Source organism: Astatotilapia calliptera, chromosome 10 (assembly GCF_900246225.1).
Source record: "Astatotilapia calliptera chromosome 10, fAstCal1.2, whole genome shotgun sequence".
NCBI lineage: Eukaryota > Metazoa > Chordata > Actinopteri > Cichliformes > Cichlidae > Astatotilapia > Astatotilapia calliptera.
Window position 1 is genome coordinate 18351564 of NC_039311.1, and position 17508 is coordinate 18369071.

Below are 17508 nucleotides of genomic sequence, written 5' to 3' on the forward strand. Positions count from 1 at the left end.
ATGACACTCACTAGTCCTCGGCCTCCTTCTGTCCGCTTTGCAAGCAGCCTCAGGGTGCTGGATTTGGGGTGAAATCATGTATGGTAAGGGGCTTACTAGTTTGTAAATATTTTCACAAATTACAATTAAGATATTGTAATAATTATATTTAAATCTTACAATTGTAATGCATTGTAATGACTGACTTTTTGTAGAAAAGTCAGCCATTCATGTTTTAGTGATGGTCATGGCAAATGAAAATTTAGCAGTGGTAGATAAAACATAAATGCTATACTCAAATACCAATATCATGTACTTTACTATTACAGTGCCACATCTCCGAGGCACATATTACATTTGCTACTAAGCTTTAATTAGCCTACAAGTTACTTTTCAGATCACAATTTGTAGTGCCATTTGAAATCATTGAAAAAACAAGCATTTCAAACTTCCTTATGATGAATTTTAGTAATAAACTAGGCCTTGAGGGTCAGCTGTTCTCGGAAATTCTCAGACTTTATCGGTTGCTAAGTTGAAAACATTTTTGAGCTTGTCACTTTGTGGTTCTCACATGGTAGCTATACTTACACATGTGACAGTACCAAACCAGCAGAAGTAGCGATAATAAACTCAGCTTCAGTAAAATGCTGGGTACATACTAATGCAGCATATTATATGCAGTATAGAATACAAGTAGATACTTACACTTACAAACTCCATTTTGCTGCACATGCACTTTATGTATATAACGGCAGCAGCAGAATTAGTAGGCTAACTTGTTTTATTTGCAACATGTCAGTAACATAACTGAATATAAAAAGAGCATCTTACAGAGGCAGAATTTCAAAGTGGTAAAGCTGGGCAGAGCTTGGTTGAATGTGGCATGTTGTATAAAAGCGCTATGAGTCAAGCTAAGAATCAGTCCATTTACCATGAATAAAAACCAGATCCTATATCACACAAGAGTGGGACAAAATTCATCTGCCAAAAGATCTCCTCAGTTCCCAAGATGGGTTTATTTTGCACAGTCACTGTACATGTACATACCACTACCTCTCCACTACAGCTGCTACAATATTTATAGTAAACTGTACTGATTTATTCTTTTCTTATTTTAAATAAATATATATTTTCTTTATTTATATAGTTCATCTTATTGTTATCTAAGTGTTTCTTGTGTGCAATTTTACCTTTCTATGTGCAATATTGAGGGGGCTCTGAGCCTAAGAATTTAACTGCTGGTAGTAATGTGCCATTGATACCTTTATATGACAAATAAACGACTTGAAAATCTGAAAGTTGAACTTGAAACTTGGATGCTATATAAACATGGCCCTGTCCCTGTGGCTACAGTCAAATTCAAGGTGACATTTTTTTCCCTTAAAATGATTTTTTTTTTTTTTCAGTTTAAACATTTGACACATGTTCTATGTACACGAGTTGTAATAATAGCTTATATGAGCGTCAGTATTACCGAATTATGTATTACCTGTCCAGGTAAGCAAGTCGGAGTTTATCTAATCTCCAAAAGTTGATTCTGTTCATCTGGACGTAGCGTTTTGTGGGAGAAACGTTTCGTCACTCATCCAAGTGACTTCATCAGTCTCAGCTGACTGCAGGTTTCCCCAAATCTTATAAACAGTACATTTGCATATTAACTGAAACCAGCCCACTGAAGGAACAATGGGCTGGGAGGTCAGTTCCTCTGAATCGAGAAGGGGGCCTAAGGGTACATCTTTCGCTAAGGGTACATCTTACAATGCTGTGATTGCAGCAATTCCCCAACTCTCTGTGAATGGTACTCATGGCCAATGATCAGTGGTCTTTGATCAGTGGGTTTTGGTCAGTGGTTGTTGATCAATGGTCATGAGAATTTGCATAATTATGATTAAGGAACTGACCTCCCAGCCCATTGTTCCTTCAGTGGGCTGTTTTCAGACATTATGCAAATGTACGATTTGGGGAAACCTGCAGTAAGCTGAGACTGAAGAAGTCACTTGGATGAGTGACGAAATGTTTCTCCCACAAAACGCTATGTCCAGATGAACAGAATCAACTTTTGGAGATTTACTTTCCTGGATGATTGAGAATGCAGATGTTTATCTAATGTTACCTCTATGCGTTAGAAGTCCGTACATTTGTCAAGAGGGTCAAACCCATAACAGCAGCAAATAACACTCCCCAAAAACATGGATATGGCTCCTTCATGCGGTGACCTTATTTACTGCCTGCTGAGTTGAAGCTTGTGTTTGTAGCCGCTTGAAATTGTGTCGAATCTGCTGTGCGAGTCCACAGCCAGCGGAGCAAGATGGCGGTCCCTACGAAACAGTGAGTTGCAGACATGCTAGCATGATTATAACAACATGTTATTATATTGTTTCAGGTTGTTACGGTAAAGCTTAGAGTCGTGCTAAAAGAGCTTATTTCACTATATCAGCCGTGTAGTACCAGCTCGGGGTTTTGTATAAAAACGTCGGCTCTCCTTGCAGCTAGCGACCCAGCTAGCGAAATGCTAACGTTATGCTAGTCTCTCTCATAACTTATTAAACAGCAGCTCCTTAACGTTGGTTATCAAAAAACCCGTTTTGTGTTTTTCATGGTTACCACTCCTCTGTCAGCTTATTATTTTTTTTAATTTTATTTTAACCCGAACAGATGGTTGTAGTTGGGAAGAGTTCACAGCAAATGCTAGTCATTCAAAATACAATTTGGTCTATTTCGTAAAAAAACAAACAAATAATATGCTTGCTTGGTGTCACAGTCAGTTTAAAGCCTTTGCTGTTGTCCCCATTGAAGATGCATAATCATTATGATAACCAGTGAAAGCTTGTCAAATGTGCCGTTGAATCTGTATGCTATACAGATCATTTGTATAACTCTACACATGTATACATCTGTGCGTTTGTGCGTAGTACATCTGTATATTTGCTCTCTGTATAGCAATATAAACATCTGTATACTTATTTGTCAGAATCCGTTCATAATGATTCCCACCTTTTAAACTACCCTTATCTGTGTATAATCGCACTTTTGCACTTACTGCTCTTGCACTTCTGATTCGATGTAAACTGTATTTTGTTACCCTGTACTTATACATGTGTAATGACAACAAAGTTGAATCCTAATCTTAATCCTAATTTAAGAACCTCTGTTTCGTGATTATCCTCAGGTATGGGCTCATTTTGCCACAAAAGAAGGGATTATCAAAGACCACTACCTTACCAAAACCCTCTGTATTCGATGATGACTCCGATGAAGAGGTGGGTAAACAGATTTGTTATAAACAAGACATTACAATTTGTACTTTGTCACTTAGTAAAATGAATTTTATTCAAGTATTTTGTCTATTAAGAAACTGAAAATAAATAATAAAGAAGTTTATCCACTAACTAGCTTGCTTGTTAGCAGGCTTCTTTCTAAATATACTGAATTTATTTTTGTATGTTTTTTCCCTCAGACCTCAGTTGGGGAAAGCCTGCAGAGAGAATCTATAAAAAAGAAGATGATGAAACAAGTAAGAAGAAAAATTAAAAAATTAAATTAAATTAAAAACAAACAAACAGTGATTTGATGCCTTCATCTTTCTGTCTTCCACTTTCCTTCTTTCTGAAGACGCGTCTGGAGATGCAGAAGGCCCTGGAACAGGACAGTACTGTATATGACTACGATGCTGTGTACGATGACATTCAAAAACAGAGACTAGAGACCAGCAAAAAAATCCTGGGAGGCACAGACAAAAAGGTAAATTAATTTATGCTGAATGCTTATAAAGCTGTGCTTGAAAACTAAGCAGCTGGAGTAGTAACAAAACCTCAGTGCTGCTGTTCGGTTCAAGTTGTTTTCTGATGTCCATTTGACGTAATATATGAGATGAAAATTTGTCTGTCTCTCTTTGTTACAGCCAAAATATATCCACCAGTTAATGAAAGCAGTAGAGGACCGAAAGAAAGAGCAAGAACGAAGGGAGGAGAGGAAGATTCAGAAGGAAAGAGAAGCAGAGGGAGAGAAGTTTGCAGATAAAGAGGCTTATGTTACATCCGCCTATAGGCAAAAACTGCAGGAACAGAAGGAGGAGGAGGAGAGAGAGAAGAGAGAGGCAGAGATGGAAGGTTGGAGTGATACTTAGCAGTTGTTATTAATGTCTGTGAATGACTGATGCAACTTTTTGTAATCTTTGAGCATTTTGGATATTTTAAATACAAAGTATGTGTGATTTGTTAAAATTTGTGTTTACTTAGCTGCTTTGGATGTGAAGAAACAAAAAGACCTGAGTGGCTTTTATCGGCACCTGTTGAATCAGACTGTAGGAGAGGAGGCAATACCAGATCGCTCTGCGAACAAGTCAGTCATAGCTTCTCATTACTTGCTCACCGATGAACATGTGCATGTTTTTTTTTTTTTTTTCGGAGTCTTTATTATATCACTGTTTCTTTTACAGACCTCAAACTTCAAAGGATTCAAAAGACACAGAAAAGACTTCACCTGCTTCCTCGCCTCCATCCAATGAAAATATCCCAAGTTCAAGCAGTGACATCGAGGAGGCACATGAGCAGAAATCTGGGTTTAGCAAGCCTGGGGGCGGCTCTGCACACTCAAAACGCCAGTACAGGCAGAGGTCACCTTCATCAGGGAGCGGTGACGAAAAGGAGAGGGAAAAGGAGAAGGAGCGAGACAGACATAAAAAGAGCCACAGAGACCAAGACAGAGCAAGGAATAGAGATAGAGAGCGAGAAAGAGACAGAAACAGGGGAAGGGAAAGAGATGACAGGCATGGAGAAAGAAGAAGCGACAGAGATAGAAGGAGAGACAGAGACCGAGGTAGAGAAGACGACAGAGGTAGAGGAGGCAGAGGTGATACCGAAAGGGACGACAGGCATGGAAAGAGGGAGAGGAGCTCCAGAGAAAGAGAACGGGATAAGAATGGGGAGAGGGAAAAGAGAAGGAAACCGGATGAAGACAAGAGGAAAGACAGACATCTGGAGGAAGAGCAGGCACTACGGAAGGAACCAGAGAAGGAGAAGGGCATGAACAAGGAAGAAAATGAACTTGAAAGGAAGGAAGAAGTTGAATGCACAATAGAGAACAAAGATGAGCAGAAAAATCAAGGTGAGGAGAAAGAGGAAGCGGAGGAGAAGACAAACAAGTTTGCAAAGCGCAGCACAGATCAGACTGTGAGTTCGGCAAGAGAGAGGTACATGGCCAGGCAGATGGCCCGCTCTGCATCTAAAAGCTATATCGAGAAAGAGGAGGACTGAGAGCACACACAGAAAACATCTCCAAACTGCACTCTGTGTTTTGAGAATATTTATATTTTGTTTAAAAGACATCCCTTAAAAAAGCAAATGATTTTTTCTTTCTTTAAACACTTAGTGCTAACTGAACCTGTAGGGTGGTTCCTACTGAAAAATAAACATTTTAACATCTTAACATGAAGCTGTATGTAAGAGACTTATTTAAATGTTTAGGGGGAAAATCCTCAAACTGGAGGAAATTGGGAAAATGTATTTTTAAGGACTATTTTTCACTGTGGGTTAATGCATACATGGTGGACTAGTGGGGCTTTAAGACTAGAACAGGATGAACTGCAATGTTTGTGTTCATTTTAAAGACCATCCTCCCACTGCAGCAATGTGGATTTTTGATCTTCATAATGTTTCTGAACAGCAGTAAAGCTCAAACTGAGTAAGATGACAGTACTTGTTAGTAGGGTAAGTTTATTGTTGGTTATAGTCTTTTCATGGAACATTAATATGATTATAGTACATTACCAACCTTTTCCTGTAACCACCATACAATGAACAGACTGAAAGTGTGCAAATATTTCACAGTCCCTGGCAAAGAAATGCAGATTTGTGTTTTATCTTTGTAAAAATAAAAATGTTGAATATGAGGGGTTTTTTCTAGAGAGCCTCTTGTATCCTGTCCTAAATGAATGAGTGTAAATCGTACGTTTTATCTCAGCTGCTAAACTGCAGATTTGACTTCTGAACTGGTGATGTGTTCATTCACTTTTTATTTTTCTGGTGTATTCAGTGATGGACTAATAAAATAAGGTCTGATTCACAGTTTCTACTGCTCCTGGTCAGTCTTAATTCCATACTGAAATAAGTACAAAAGAGAATTCAGAGGGTATCATTTTTTATTGCTATATAATCATTGCAAAGGAAAGTTGGAGATACAGAGAATTGACAGTTAAACATATTTATTTGCTTTCACCATTAATGCTGCTGAGTCACTATTATGCCTATTTCACAATATGTTTTACTTAACATGGGCATTTTTTTAATGTATAATTTGCTCAAACACAGATATTGATCACTGTTAACTGTCAAATAATCAGTTTGCTCATTTGTGTCACAACAATATTAAACAAAAAAGGAAAAATAAAGAAAATGGTTTACATTTTTTGGTCTAAATACTTTGGGGATTCCGCAAGTAACCCCCCCCTCTGAAAAAAAAAAAAAACCAAACTGCACCCCTTAAGCTGGCTCTAAAACCTAGTTCTAGTATGTTATAAAGTTTCTAAGCACCAATTAGCAGGTATACCTATCTGACCATGGCACCCTAATAGTTTATGAATGGAACTTTTGCTAGCCATTGCTGGTAACTTGAATAATGATAACATTTTGTATTATGAAAATTATGAAAGGAAATGGACAAAAAAGATCACATTTTTGGCCTACAGTGGTTTGGTTTGAAAGAAAGAAAAAGCAAAAGGAAAAAAACATAATCTCAACCTGGCCACCCCTGTAAAAGCTGGTGCATTAAGACTTAAAAGCAAGTATGATTGCAGGAATCTTTTCAGTTCTCCTGATTTGGTCTGGTCTAGTTATACATGGAGATGAGAGACCACTGAAATGAAAGAAAAGGCAACTTTTAGACGTACAATTTATTTCGTTTATGGCTAATTTCTGCACTGTAATGGTTCTGTATTACAGTTCTCTCATGTGTTCTGAATTTACTCTATAAAACTATAGTAACATGCATGATTATGCATGGATAAAAGACAAAGAGTCATTTTCTTAACACACTTACACTTAACACACCTATAATAGTAAAAGGCAATTCTTACTTATCCTAATATTATAATTACACACAATAGCAAAGGTTAATTAATAGTGACACTTTTATTAAAGTGCACCATTAAAGAGTATTAAGTGGTATTAAATATACTCGCCTCATCCCAGGTCAGGTGGATCTCACCATCAGATGATTTGCCCTTGAAAATGTCTGTGGAGAAAACCCCCATGCAACAGACGTCTAAGCACATTTTGGAATAGATAAAAGATGTGGATTTATTACCTGACATCTTATCCAGGCGCAACATGAGAGTGGTGAACTCCTCCAAAGAGGTGGTGGAGAAGCCTGAATACCGAGACATCATCAGCCCCACACTGGCATCATTAACATCCATTCCTGATAAAGACACGAGGAGACAGTGAGGAGTTCTCCAGTTATAACACGAAGCAAGCTCCAAATGTGTTACTACACTTAAATGTGTTCAAATGTGACAATAATTAGTGTTACCTGCGGCTTTAATCGCCTTCTGGAGCTCATCGTCAGACAGGGATCCATTTTCATTCACATCATAGCGATGAAAGAGATTCTACAAGCAGGATGAACTTACATTTAGAAGCAAATAGTAGTTTGAACATATCTCATTTTTAAAATTTTAAACTGAAAGTTTTTTGGGGGAAAAAAACTCTAAAAGTTGAAGAAATAATTAAATTATGTATTAATCTTGGAGACTATACTTGCTGCATTACTTTGTATTCTTGAATCTTCTTCCAGAGAATTGAGAATTCAGTAAAGGTCATTGTCATCCTTTGATCGAGCTGTGCAGGTTAAGGATATCTTACAAAAAAGTTCTTACTCCTAATAGAAATGTGGCCAGTTGTCAGTTTGATCATCAACTTTGATCATTTTGGGTGTGGCATCACATAAAAGCAAAAGGAAAATAACTGTATAATTTAGGATACATCCACCAAGGCAATCATACTCCTGCAGGCACCCAAACTAAAGCCCCTGTGGCCATTCCCTGTTGAAAAACATTAATTTTTTCTATAAAAGCAAACAATCAACAACAAGATATGAATGATGATTTTGAACCTTTCATAGCACACATGTTCATCTTACCATGAGGGAATCTGTCATTCAGGAGCTTCTGGAGTTGTACAGAAAGCAGCTCATCATTCTACCAAGAGGCAGAGAAACAACTAAAATGTATCGATGCATATCAGGAAAAAGTAAAGATTTGAAGAAAGAGAAAAAGATTGACACCTGATCAGCATAGAGTTTAAATAAGGCATAGTTTGGATCCTCATCAGTGGCTTTCTCATTGTCTTTGTCTCAGATCTACAAGAGAGCAAAATTTATCTCTTTCTTATCAGCAGCAGTGTGAAATAGAGGCTATAACACTTGGAGGAAAAATATACAACACAGATTTTTCAAACCTCAGAAAGATGGTCATCTTTTTCATCTTCCCCTCCTTGACAGGGCCTAGAAGCAGAAGAGAAGGTTTAAAGCTTTACAATTAACATTTGTCATCAAGCTATTTCAAGATCTCAAGAAAACAGGATGTGACGTTTCAGGATCATGATAGCCATAAAGAGTCTTAGCAGGACTACTGAAGTCCACTGAAGGTGAAACCAAACCATTCTCCTTAAGTCAGTGGTTCCCAAACTGTTTTGCTAGGCCCCCCTTTGTTTTATAAGAAAAATGTTTGCCCCCCCCCACCACCACCACCACCTAAACACCTAAACAAAGATATGCTTCACCATATTTTCTAGTCTTTGGCTTGAAGGAAGTTGGTTTGGATTTGTGTGGGAACCCCGTCCATTATGCTAGCAATGTCCAAGCATTCTTTTTTCATACCACCCCTCCTGGAATGTACATGAAGGAATGTATATGATGAAATTGTTTCCCAAGTTTCAGTGTATGTTGTTCAAGTTAAATCAATGCTGACTAAATCTGTGAAGGTTCTCAGTCATCCAGGTCATCGTAGTCTAAGGAGCTTGGAAAGAAAAGCGTCTGGACGTTTCACCTCTCATCTGAGAAGCTTGAGAAAGAGGAGTGAAAGAAGCCATTTACGTCCACTGTGAGCGACCATCTTTGAACAGAGGTGGTGGTTTACGACACCAACTGTCTGCCATCTATAATCCAGTTTTGAGATCCCTTCCCAGACGCCTTAACGCCCACTCACACCCTGGGCCATATGACCTCAGGAAATCACATGATAGGGTGGGGCTAGGTTTCACAATGAGCTCACCCGAAACCTTGGCTGATTGTGACCCACACCCGTTTTCACACCTTGGCTCATGTGTCTGTAAAGGTTCTCAGTCATCCAGGTCATTGTAGTCTAAGGAGCTTGGAAAGAAAAGCGTCTGGACTTGTTTAAGTTGCTTGAAGACGTTTCACCTCTCATCCGAGAAGCTTCTTCAGTTCTAAGGGTAAATGGTGGGGAGTCCCAGATTTAAACCCATTTTTACACCTCGGCTCATGTGATTAGATTGAGGATCCCTCTTTGGGGGGTAACTCGCACTGGGAATGTAACTCATTACTACCCACCTCTGACTGGCAGCCCTTTATAGAATGCTGCTAATTGGCCATCAAAACATACTATTATCTGGGGTTACATATTAAGCTAAACTAATAAGCTACACAAGCTTTATTTACACAAGCTTGTGTAATTTTCCAACTTTCTTTTTACCTTATAAATGTTTTCCTTATGGCAGCACAGTGTGTGTAACGGTTTATACTGAGGATGACATCACTTAATGTTGCAAATAATATTTTCTATTGAAAGTAGAGGGGAAAACAAGAACAGACAGAGTCAGAGCTGAAAAATCATCCTGTTTTATTTTCAGTGTTGGGAAGGTTACTTTTAAAATGTATTCCAATACAGAATACATGCCCCAAAATGTATTCTGTAACGTATTCTGTTACGTTACTTCCAAGTGACAGTAACGTATCTGAATACTTTGGATTACTTAATATATTATCATGCTTTTTACAACAACGTGAATGTACTATTGCTGTGTGATTTATTACTATTACTGAAGATCCGCGACTCCGAACTGTAGTAAAGGGACCTCTGACTAGTACGGCGGGGTCCCTGTCGGCTCGTAGCCGAAAAATAGCTTTACTTTGTTGTGTGGGTCAACTTTTCTTGCGAGAGACAGAGAGAGGCGTCGAAAGTCTGCTCCAACGGAACTTGTTGTTTTCGGAGGAAAATACGAACACAGTGTACAGTCGAGTCTTAATAGCTTACTTACAACTGGGCTCGTCAGGCACTCTTCTTGGCTGAAGTGGTTATTATTATATTTACATGCTTCCAGCTCCCGTTTTTCCTCGATGACAACTCGCACCTTTCCACTCCCCTTTTTCTCCCTCCTCGCGCTCACAGACTCATAACGTGTATGGCAGTCCATTCTCCCTGCAACATGGACTACACTGCCCATGATGCTACATTCTTTAGAGCTATGCTTGTAGCATTCTGCCTGTTAGCTTAGCACAACAACAACAACAACGAAAAGGCGCTCTCTCACCCAGGAAGCACACAGTCGCAGAGAGAGAGAGAGCGTCGCCCTGTAACCATGGCAACTGTAACGCTGCCGCCTGGAACAACAGAACGTAGCTGTCAAACAAAACCCAAACAGTCCTGACCCGCGACAAAATGAAACAGGAAAGTACCGCAGTGTAATCCATTTATTTCAACAAAGTAACTGTATTCTGAATACCACCCTTTTAAATGGTAACTGTAACGGAATACAGTTACTCATATTTTGTATTTTAAATACGTAACGGCGGTACATGTATTCCGTTACTCCCCAACACTGGACTCATGTGACCATTTTGAACCCCACCGCCCATATTTCACAGCCAGCAGAGATAACACACCTGATGTCTGGCTAACAAATAGGAAATTACCCTATGGTGTCTTTTGTTAAGTAAATAATTCATGTAGTTTATTATCCTGAGTTAATCATATTAATCCTTCATTATGTGAAGGATTCTTTACATGATATTATTCATCAGTCTTGGTGTAGACAGCGAGAGCGAAATCTGCAGTGATGTTGGGTTCTTTGGTGGATGGGATGATCACATACTCTCCAGGTTCCAGACTGTGGAGTTCAATGAGATCTCGCCGAGTGCTGTGAGTCTTTTCTGCCTTCACAGGGCTGTTCCTCTGAAAGAAATCCTGTTGCAGGCATCCTTGTGGGGTCTGGGAGAAATATGAAGGAACTTTAGTGAAATAGTCTTCTGAGTCTAAGTATACATTGTTATTAAAATGCTGAATTTACTTTTGGTGCACAGACAGTTTCATATATTTGTTATTGTTTTCACTTACCCCTGGTGGAATCTGTTAATTGGAAAATGGCAAGAATAACTTCATTAAACTGTTTCACAGGAACCATTTTCCATAGTAACTTTAAATAATGAATGTGAAATCAGTGAAGGCATTTTTTATTATTATTGTTTTACTAACTCAGCTGCTAAATTAGGAAAAGCGCTTGTGTTTTAATAACAGGGTGATACAATTGTTTTAAAGATTTAGTTTCTTGTCCTTTGGTAATCAGTTGCAGTATTTAACAAGTATTTAAATTAAAGGAAGCGGATTCAGAATGAATACCTTATAGATGGTAAGTGTAGTTTTGTGGAGGCGTATCTCAATGCGATTTCCCTGATGAGGTTTCTGCATCAGGGAGAGCACGATGTTTTTGTCTCCTGGCTCCTTCTTGTCTATAACAGTTACTCGAATGCGATACTGAGGGTTTGTTGCAAAGGTGGCTACAGAGAGGAAACAGTTTATTTGTTAGTTACAGGTTTTAGAAATTTATGGTGGGTTTTGTGTTTGTACAGGTAAATGAAAAATGTAAAAACCAAAATATTCCTTTAGTGATAGTTAAAGTTTAGATAGGAGTGAACTTGTCTTACAGTGTTTCACATTGCCACCTGCAGATGTCCCTGCTACCCAGCTGTCATCGTAAATCATGCAATTCCACTGACATTTTAAGTCTCCATCAAGAAAGTTAGGGGTCTCACAGCAGATGTATACTTTAGCAAAACAGGAACAGAAGTCCTCCATTTGCATCCTGACAGCCAGATGAGCAGATAGAGATAAAATAGGAAATAAACATTAAATATCAAGCAGTAAGACATAAACTCTTTGGTAATGCATCAAAATGATTGTGTGATTGTTTTGTTTGTTTTTGAGTTTTTAAAATGCTTTTTTAAAATATTGAGAGTAAACAGTGTGCAAAATTTCTAATTTACCAGAACTCTCCGTCGTCACGGTCGAAACACTTTTTTTTAACTTCTGGACTTACTTTGTCCCACAAATCTGACCTGAGAACACAAAACAAATAAGTTAATTACAGACTTTAATGCAGCAAAACAGATATATCTAATTTACAATTTCATTTGTCTTGAAGTTCTTAAGTTGTTCTTCTTTATAACAGAAAGCATCCTGTGGTCATCCACCAGTATTGTTCTCTGTGGATGTCTGGCCATTTTCATTTTGCACAGCACGCATATGTGTTTTCTCTCTCTCTCACTCTTTTTTTGATTGACCACTGATGTTGTTCCAACTATACTGTTTATCTCATGTTTAGAAATTCTTGAACTCCCTGCTGTGGTTTTGTAAAAAACAGCTTTTAATTAAATAATAATAATAATAATGAGTTGATTATGTGTAGGTGCAACACTAGTAAAAATTGTGTCATTGTCAGTGGTATATGGACATTGTTTGTTGTTTGATTAAGTCAAGTACTTGTCGCTCCATTTTCCGTTCCACTCCCGTCTGCCCCATGGGTTCATGACTCGCACCAGTCGTACTTTAGAGGCGTTTAATTCCACCTTCAGATGAAATAATAAAGTTTTTTTTTTTAAACGAAATTCTTCTTTATCATTATTACCAAGTATTCTTTAATTGACACTGTTACAATTTTGCTGCAATTAACCTCGTACCAAAAGCCCCTTTCCTAGATGGAATATACTTTTGAAACTCAAGAATTTACCTCAGTGATGCCTGTGACAGAATAGGCATGCCCCATCACCAATCCAGTGTTGGCCATTGCATCCTGGAAAAGACACGCAAGATAAATTATGTATTGAGGGTTCTTTGGTTTTGATTTTAATTATTGTTGTTTTGTTTTATTGTTTCTCTAGAAATTTATTTCTCACCTCTTTACGCGAAGTCGTACAGCAAATCAGTGATTTGCACTTAGTGGCTCTGCTTAGTGTCAGCCAAAGCTCATCGCAACTCGGTGCGTTGGGCTCTGTGGGATAGTAAATCTGGTTCACACCTCCAGTGAAATCTTTGAAGGCATCTGATGATGACCAACCACGCATGTTTGCATATGAACCACAAAGTCTGAAGGAGACACACAGAGAAAGAAAAATATTTGTAAATCTTTTCTGAACCTTCTGAACTGATTTACATGAAAGTGTGTGACGTGGTTCTGTACTTGGCATATGCCTTCTCCAGCAGAGGAGCCCAGAACTCATTTCCACATTTCGAGGACACAAACAGTAACCGCTTGTTTTTCGTTGGCAGATTGTCATCAATGACAACATCTACCCACTTTCCAAACCACCAGAACTGAAACAGAGAAAACAGCTTAATAAGGATTAATAACCAGTGTGTTGTGTTTCTGTTTTGTAAAAGTATTCTTTAGACACATTTATTAATCCTTTGTTACCCGGAAGTGAAATATTCCTGCATAATCCTCAAAGGACTGATCCATTGGTACAACTTGTTCCATCAGATTTGTTTGAAAGGTCAGTGCAGATATTGCAGACACAAACCAGCAGTTACCTGATAAAAGAAGGGAACTAATAGTTTTCTCAAGCTGACGGAGTTAAATTATGGAACAGTCTAAAAGCAGAAATAAAAGAAAGTAACAACATAAACCAAAACTAATTTTAAACAAATATAAGAATGAAGAAAACGGGGTTAACACAGGACCGTAATTGAAGGGATGTTTTGGTTTGTTGGTTTCATTATTTGTGAATCTGCATATTTACATATTCTGTCTTTATTTATATGAAAGAAACTATATTGTGATTTTTTTGGTTTTGTTTTGTTTTGGTTTCATTTGTTTGTTTGTTTAATTTAAGACTAAAAGAAAATTAAATGAATGAGATGTAAAATTTGAGGGGGTAGGGCCAAATAAGTGTGTACGTCTATCTACTCCCTTTCAAAAAAAATGGAATGATATTATGTAATGATCGTGAACGTACATGTTTAAAATAAAAATGAACTGAACTGTGGAACATAGTTGTCATTGTCATTAGCTATAAATAAGAAAGTTTTGCTTACCCACGTTGCCTTGTCCAAAGTCAAATCGTGACATACCATCTTTACTGAAAGCAGGCTGATCCTTCTTTCCTTGTTTTCTCAATAAATCCTTGAAAAGACAGTGGAGAAAAATGTGATGTTGACAAGCATTTAAAAAGAATCTGTTTTTCCTACTGTACAGAAATGCTAACTAACAATCCATCAGATTTGAAAGTGAAAGAAAAATAAATATAATTAAAATGATTTAACTGCTGGTCGAAGCCATTTCACTTCACTCTCCTGTGAGGGACTCATATCAGGCAGGTCACCCAAAGAAAGACCGTTTGGTGGGAACTCATTGTCCACAAACAGTTCTCCTTTGTGGAGGCAGTCAGCTTTTATCTGAGCGAAGTCCTGATTTTTGAACTTGGCAGGGTTGGAGGGGCTTCCCTCGCTGCCATCTGGGTAACGCAAGTTGACGAGACAAGTTTCAGATTTAGCCATGATGATGATGATGACGAAGTCTTCAGAGAGATTCTGGTGCAAGGAAAAAAAATTCAGAAACACAAAACTCTAATTTAAAGGTTTTTCTTGAAAGAACAGAGATTATTACCTGTGCACGGTGGCAAGCAACTGATTCTTCCTTGCAAGAGAAGCACCTTGGAATTGCCAAATGTGATATGTGCAGCATCTTATATTCACACTGTCTTACGCAAGTTTGAAATCCCACCCCCAAAAATGTAGAACAGCTATTATAGGCTGTGGCTGAGAGGAATGGGTTGGACAACAAAATAGATTTTCTCTGGAAAAAACAGGTGCAAAACCATGACACCTGATAATTTGATTTCTTGTAATTTGCATATTGCTCCATCTGCTGAAATCCAGCATGGGTTTGGACATGTTCACACACAGTGACAACCAGGCATGAAGTCTAACTTTCAATAATTTGCTGTGCTTACACTTGTATTAGAAAAAAAATTGTATATACATTCTTACCATGCACACTGTGGCATCAAATAATGTAGTGTTTTCATTTTAGCACAATATAACTGAATAAATAAATACAGTTTGTTTGTTTGCTTTGTTTTTGTGATCAGAATGAAGTTTTCCACGTCTTTTAGGAGAACATGTTAAAATATCATCTTCTTCAAAGGTGCTGCTGCTACTACATTATCCTGTTGAGTCTATCTTTCAGTTAAAATTATTAAATGTAATTAAAAACATTACCAGTAGTTATTTTTTTCTTTCCAGCTGGTCACTCGGGTTAATGTTTGTCTTATTTAGTAAATAGAAAAGGAAACTTGTATTGGTATTATGGCAGAAAAAAGGCTGAGGTAATGACAGTAAATTTTGGGGTTTGAAATCAAATAAAGGAAATTATATATTTATTTATTACATGTTGGGCATTGGTCCTACAAAAAGTTTTAGATGGCTGTTAGAAGTTGGGACAACTGTCATGAGCATTTTACCTTATTTCGTTAATGTGGTTGTGATATTTACCACTATCATATTCATGTTTTTGGAATAAGAGGCAGAAATATGAGGAGGAGTGTGTTAAAACTATTATTTCTGTTCCTCATTAAAACTGATGTTTTGACAAAACTGTTGGCTGAGTTACAGTGAGCAGATCAGTTTCCAGTGTTTCAATCATTTAACCACATTTCTACACAGTGATCAATACAAATAAATACATCTCAGTATGTCTTTTTCCAGCAGTGCCTACACAAAGAGTGATTGCTGCGTTTGTTTTTCTTGTAATTCACTTAAATATGGGGTGTGCATTTGGCCTGGAGTTTGAAACAAGCTCGCTCTTATCGTAGAGCTGTCACACACATTTTACCATGTTTTAACATGTTAGCGTAACAAAGGATGCCTGACATATTTCTTTGCTGCCCGAAGCTAATACCATATCATGTTCCCTGAAAATGTCGACTGAAAAAAACAAACAAGAAAATCTTATTTAGTTGAAGTGGTTGTGATTGTTACCTGTAGAAATGTTCATTTAGTTGGAATGAGAGAAGAAAATGAGAGAGAGAGTGTTGTGGTTGTGATAGTAATGTACAGTGATGTGTCTGTAAAAATGCAGATACTGTATAGGAATCCTGTACATCACCAAGTCTCAGGTTTTAGATGATGAGGTAATGCAATTTTAAGTTCTTGCTTTTGTAATAAAATACAATAAAGTTTATTATGAAATATTGTTAACTCATTCACTGCCATTGACGGCTATAGACGTCAATGGCAGTGAATGAGTCAATGGGTTTAACTCATTCACTGCCAATGGCTGGCAGTGAATGAGTTAAATGTCGTCTTGATGCATGCTCAATCATCCAGGTAAGTAATTCTCCAAAAGTTGATTCTGTTCCTATGGACGTAGCATTTTCAGTGGGAGAAATGTTTCGTCACTCGTCCAAGTGACTTCTTCAGTCTCAGCTAACTGCAGGTTTCCACAATCTTATAAACATACATTTGCATAATGACTGAAACCAGCCCACTGAATGAACAATGGGCTGGGAGGTCAGTTCCTTGATCAATAATATGTAAATTCTTATGTCATGTCCATTGATCATGGTCATGAGAGGTGACCACTGATCATGGTCGCCTCTCATGACCACAATGGAGGCGTGCTGTGTATATATGCACAAGTTGGTAAATTAACTCTGGCTTCAATTGCACTCCTCATTACATATGGAATATGTAACGGAGTGGAGAGATAGTCTCAATATGATAGAGAACGTACGGTGATATTGTAATCTTGTGGTCCTCCTGTGAGGTAATCAACAATCCAGGACACAAGAGACGCATCAACCTGCAGCGAACTGAAGGTGATCCTGATGTAGCCTGAAAATAGGTCAGAGCTGGTCAAGGATGAGTCTTTCCAGCATCTTCATGACGTGAGAAGTCAGTGCAACAGGCTTGCAATCTTGGGGGTCTCCAGGATGTGGAGTCATTGGTACAGGAATGAGGCGTGACGTTTTCCCCAGCACTAGGACCCTCTGCAGACAAAACTCCACAAAGCTGCGAGGCACAGGCCTTCCCATATGGAAAAGATATATATAAATCTTATAAAGTTTGTATCTGTCTTGTGTGAAACTTGTATGAAAAGCATGTAAGACTGAAAACAGATGTAAGATCCCTTGAAAAATTATATAATGAAACTTGTATGTTTTGGATACTTACTAAAACAATATATGAAAGTAATGAGAAAGTGGCCACTTTCATGAGTAATCACATATAAGTTTTTACTA

General features: G+C 37.9%; 1 protein-coding gene and 1 pseudogene across 1 annotated transcript; one reads left to right on the plus strand and one right to left on the minus strand.

Annotated features, from left to right (window-relative positions):
- The first annotated feature begins 2226 nt into the window (after window positions 1-2226).
- Window positions 2227-6047, plus strand: nsrp1 (nuclear speckle splicing regulatory protein 1). The gene is made up of 7 exons (XM_026182667.1): window positions 2227-2307; window positions 3149-3239; window positions 3437-3493; window positions 3592-3720; window positions 3881-4088; window positions 4218-4320; window positions 4418-6047. Exons 1-7 carry the CDS (start codon window positions 2288-2290, stop codon window positions 5232-5234), a joined length of 1425 nt encoding a protein of 474 aa, XP_026038452.1. The 5' UTR covers window positions 2227-2287; the 3' UTR covers window positions 5235-6047.
- Window positions 6048-6110: 63 nt separating this feature from the next.
- Window positions 6111-14966, minus strand: LOC113030882 (calpain-1 catalytic subunit-like; annotated as a pseudogene).
- Between the last annotated feature and the right edge of the window lie 2542 nt (window positions 14967-17508).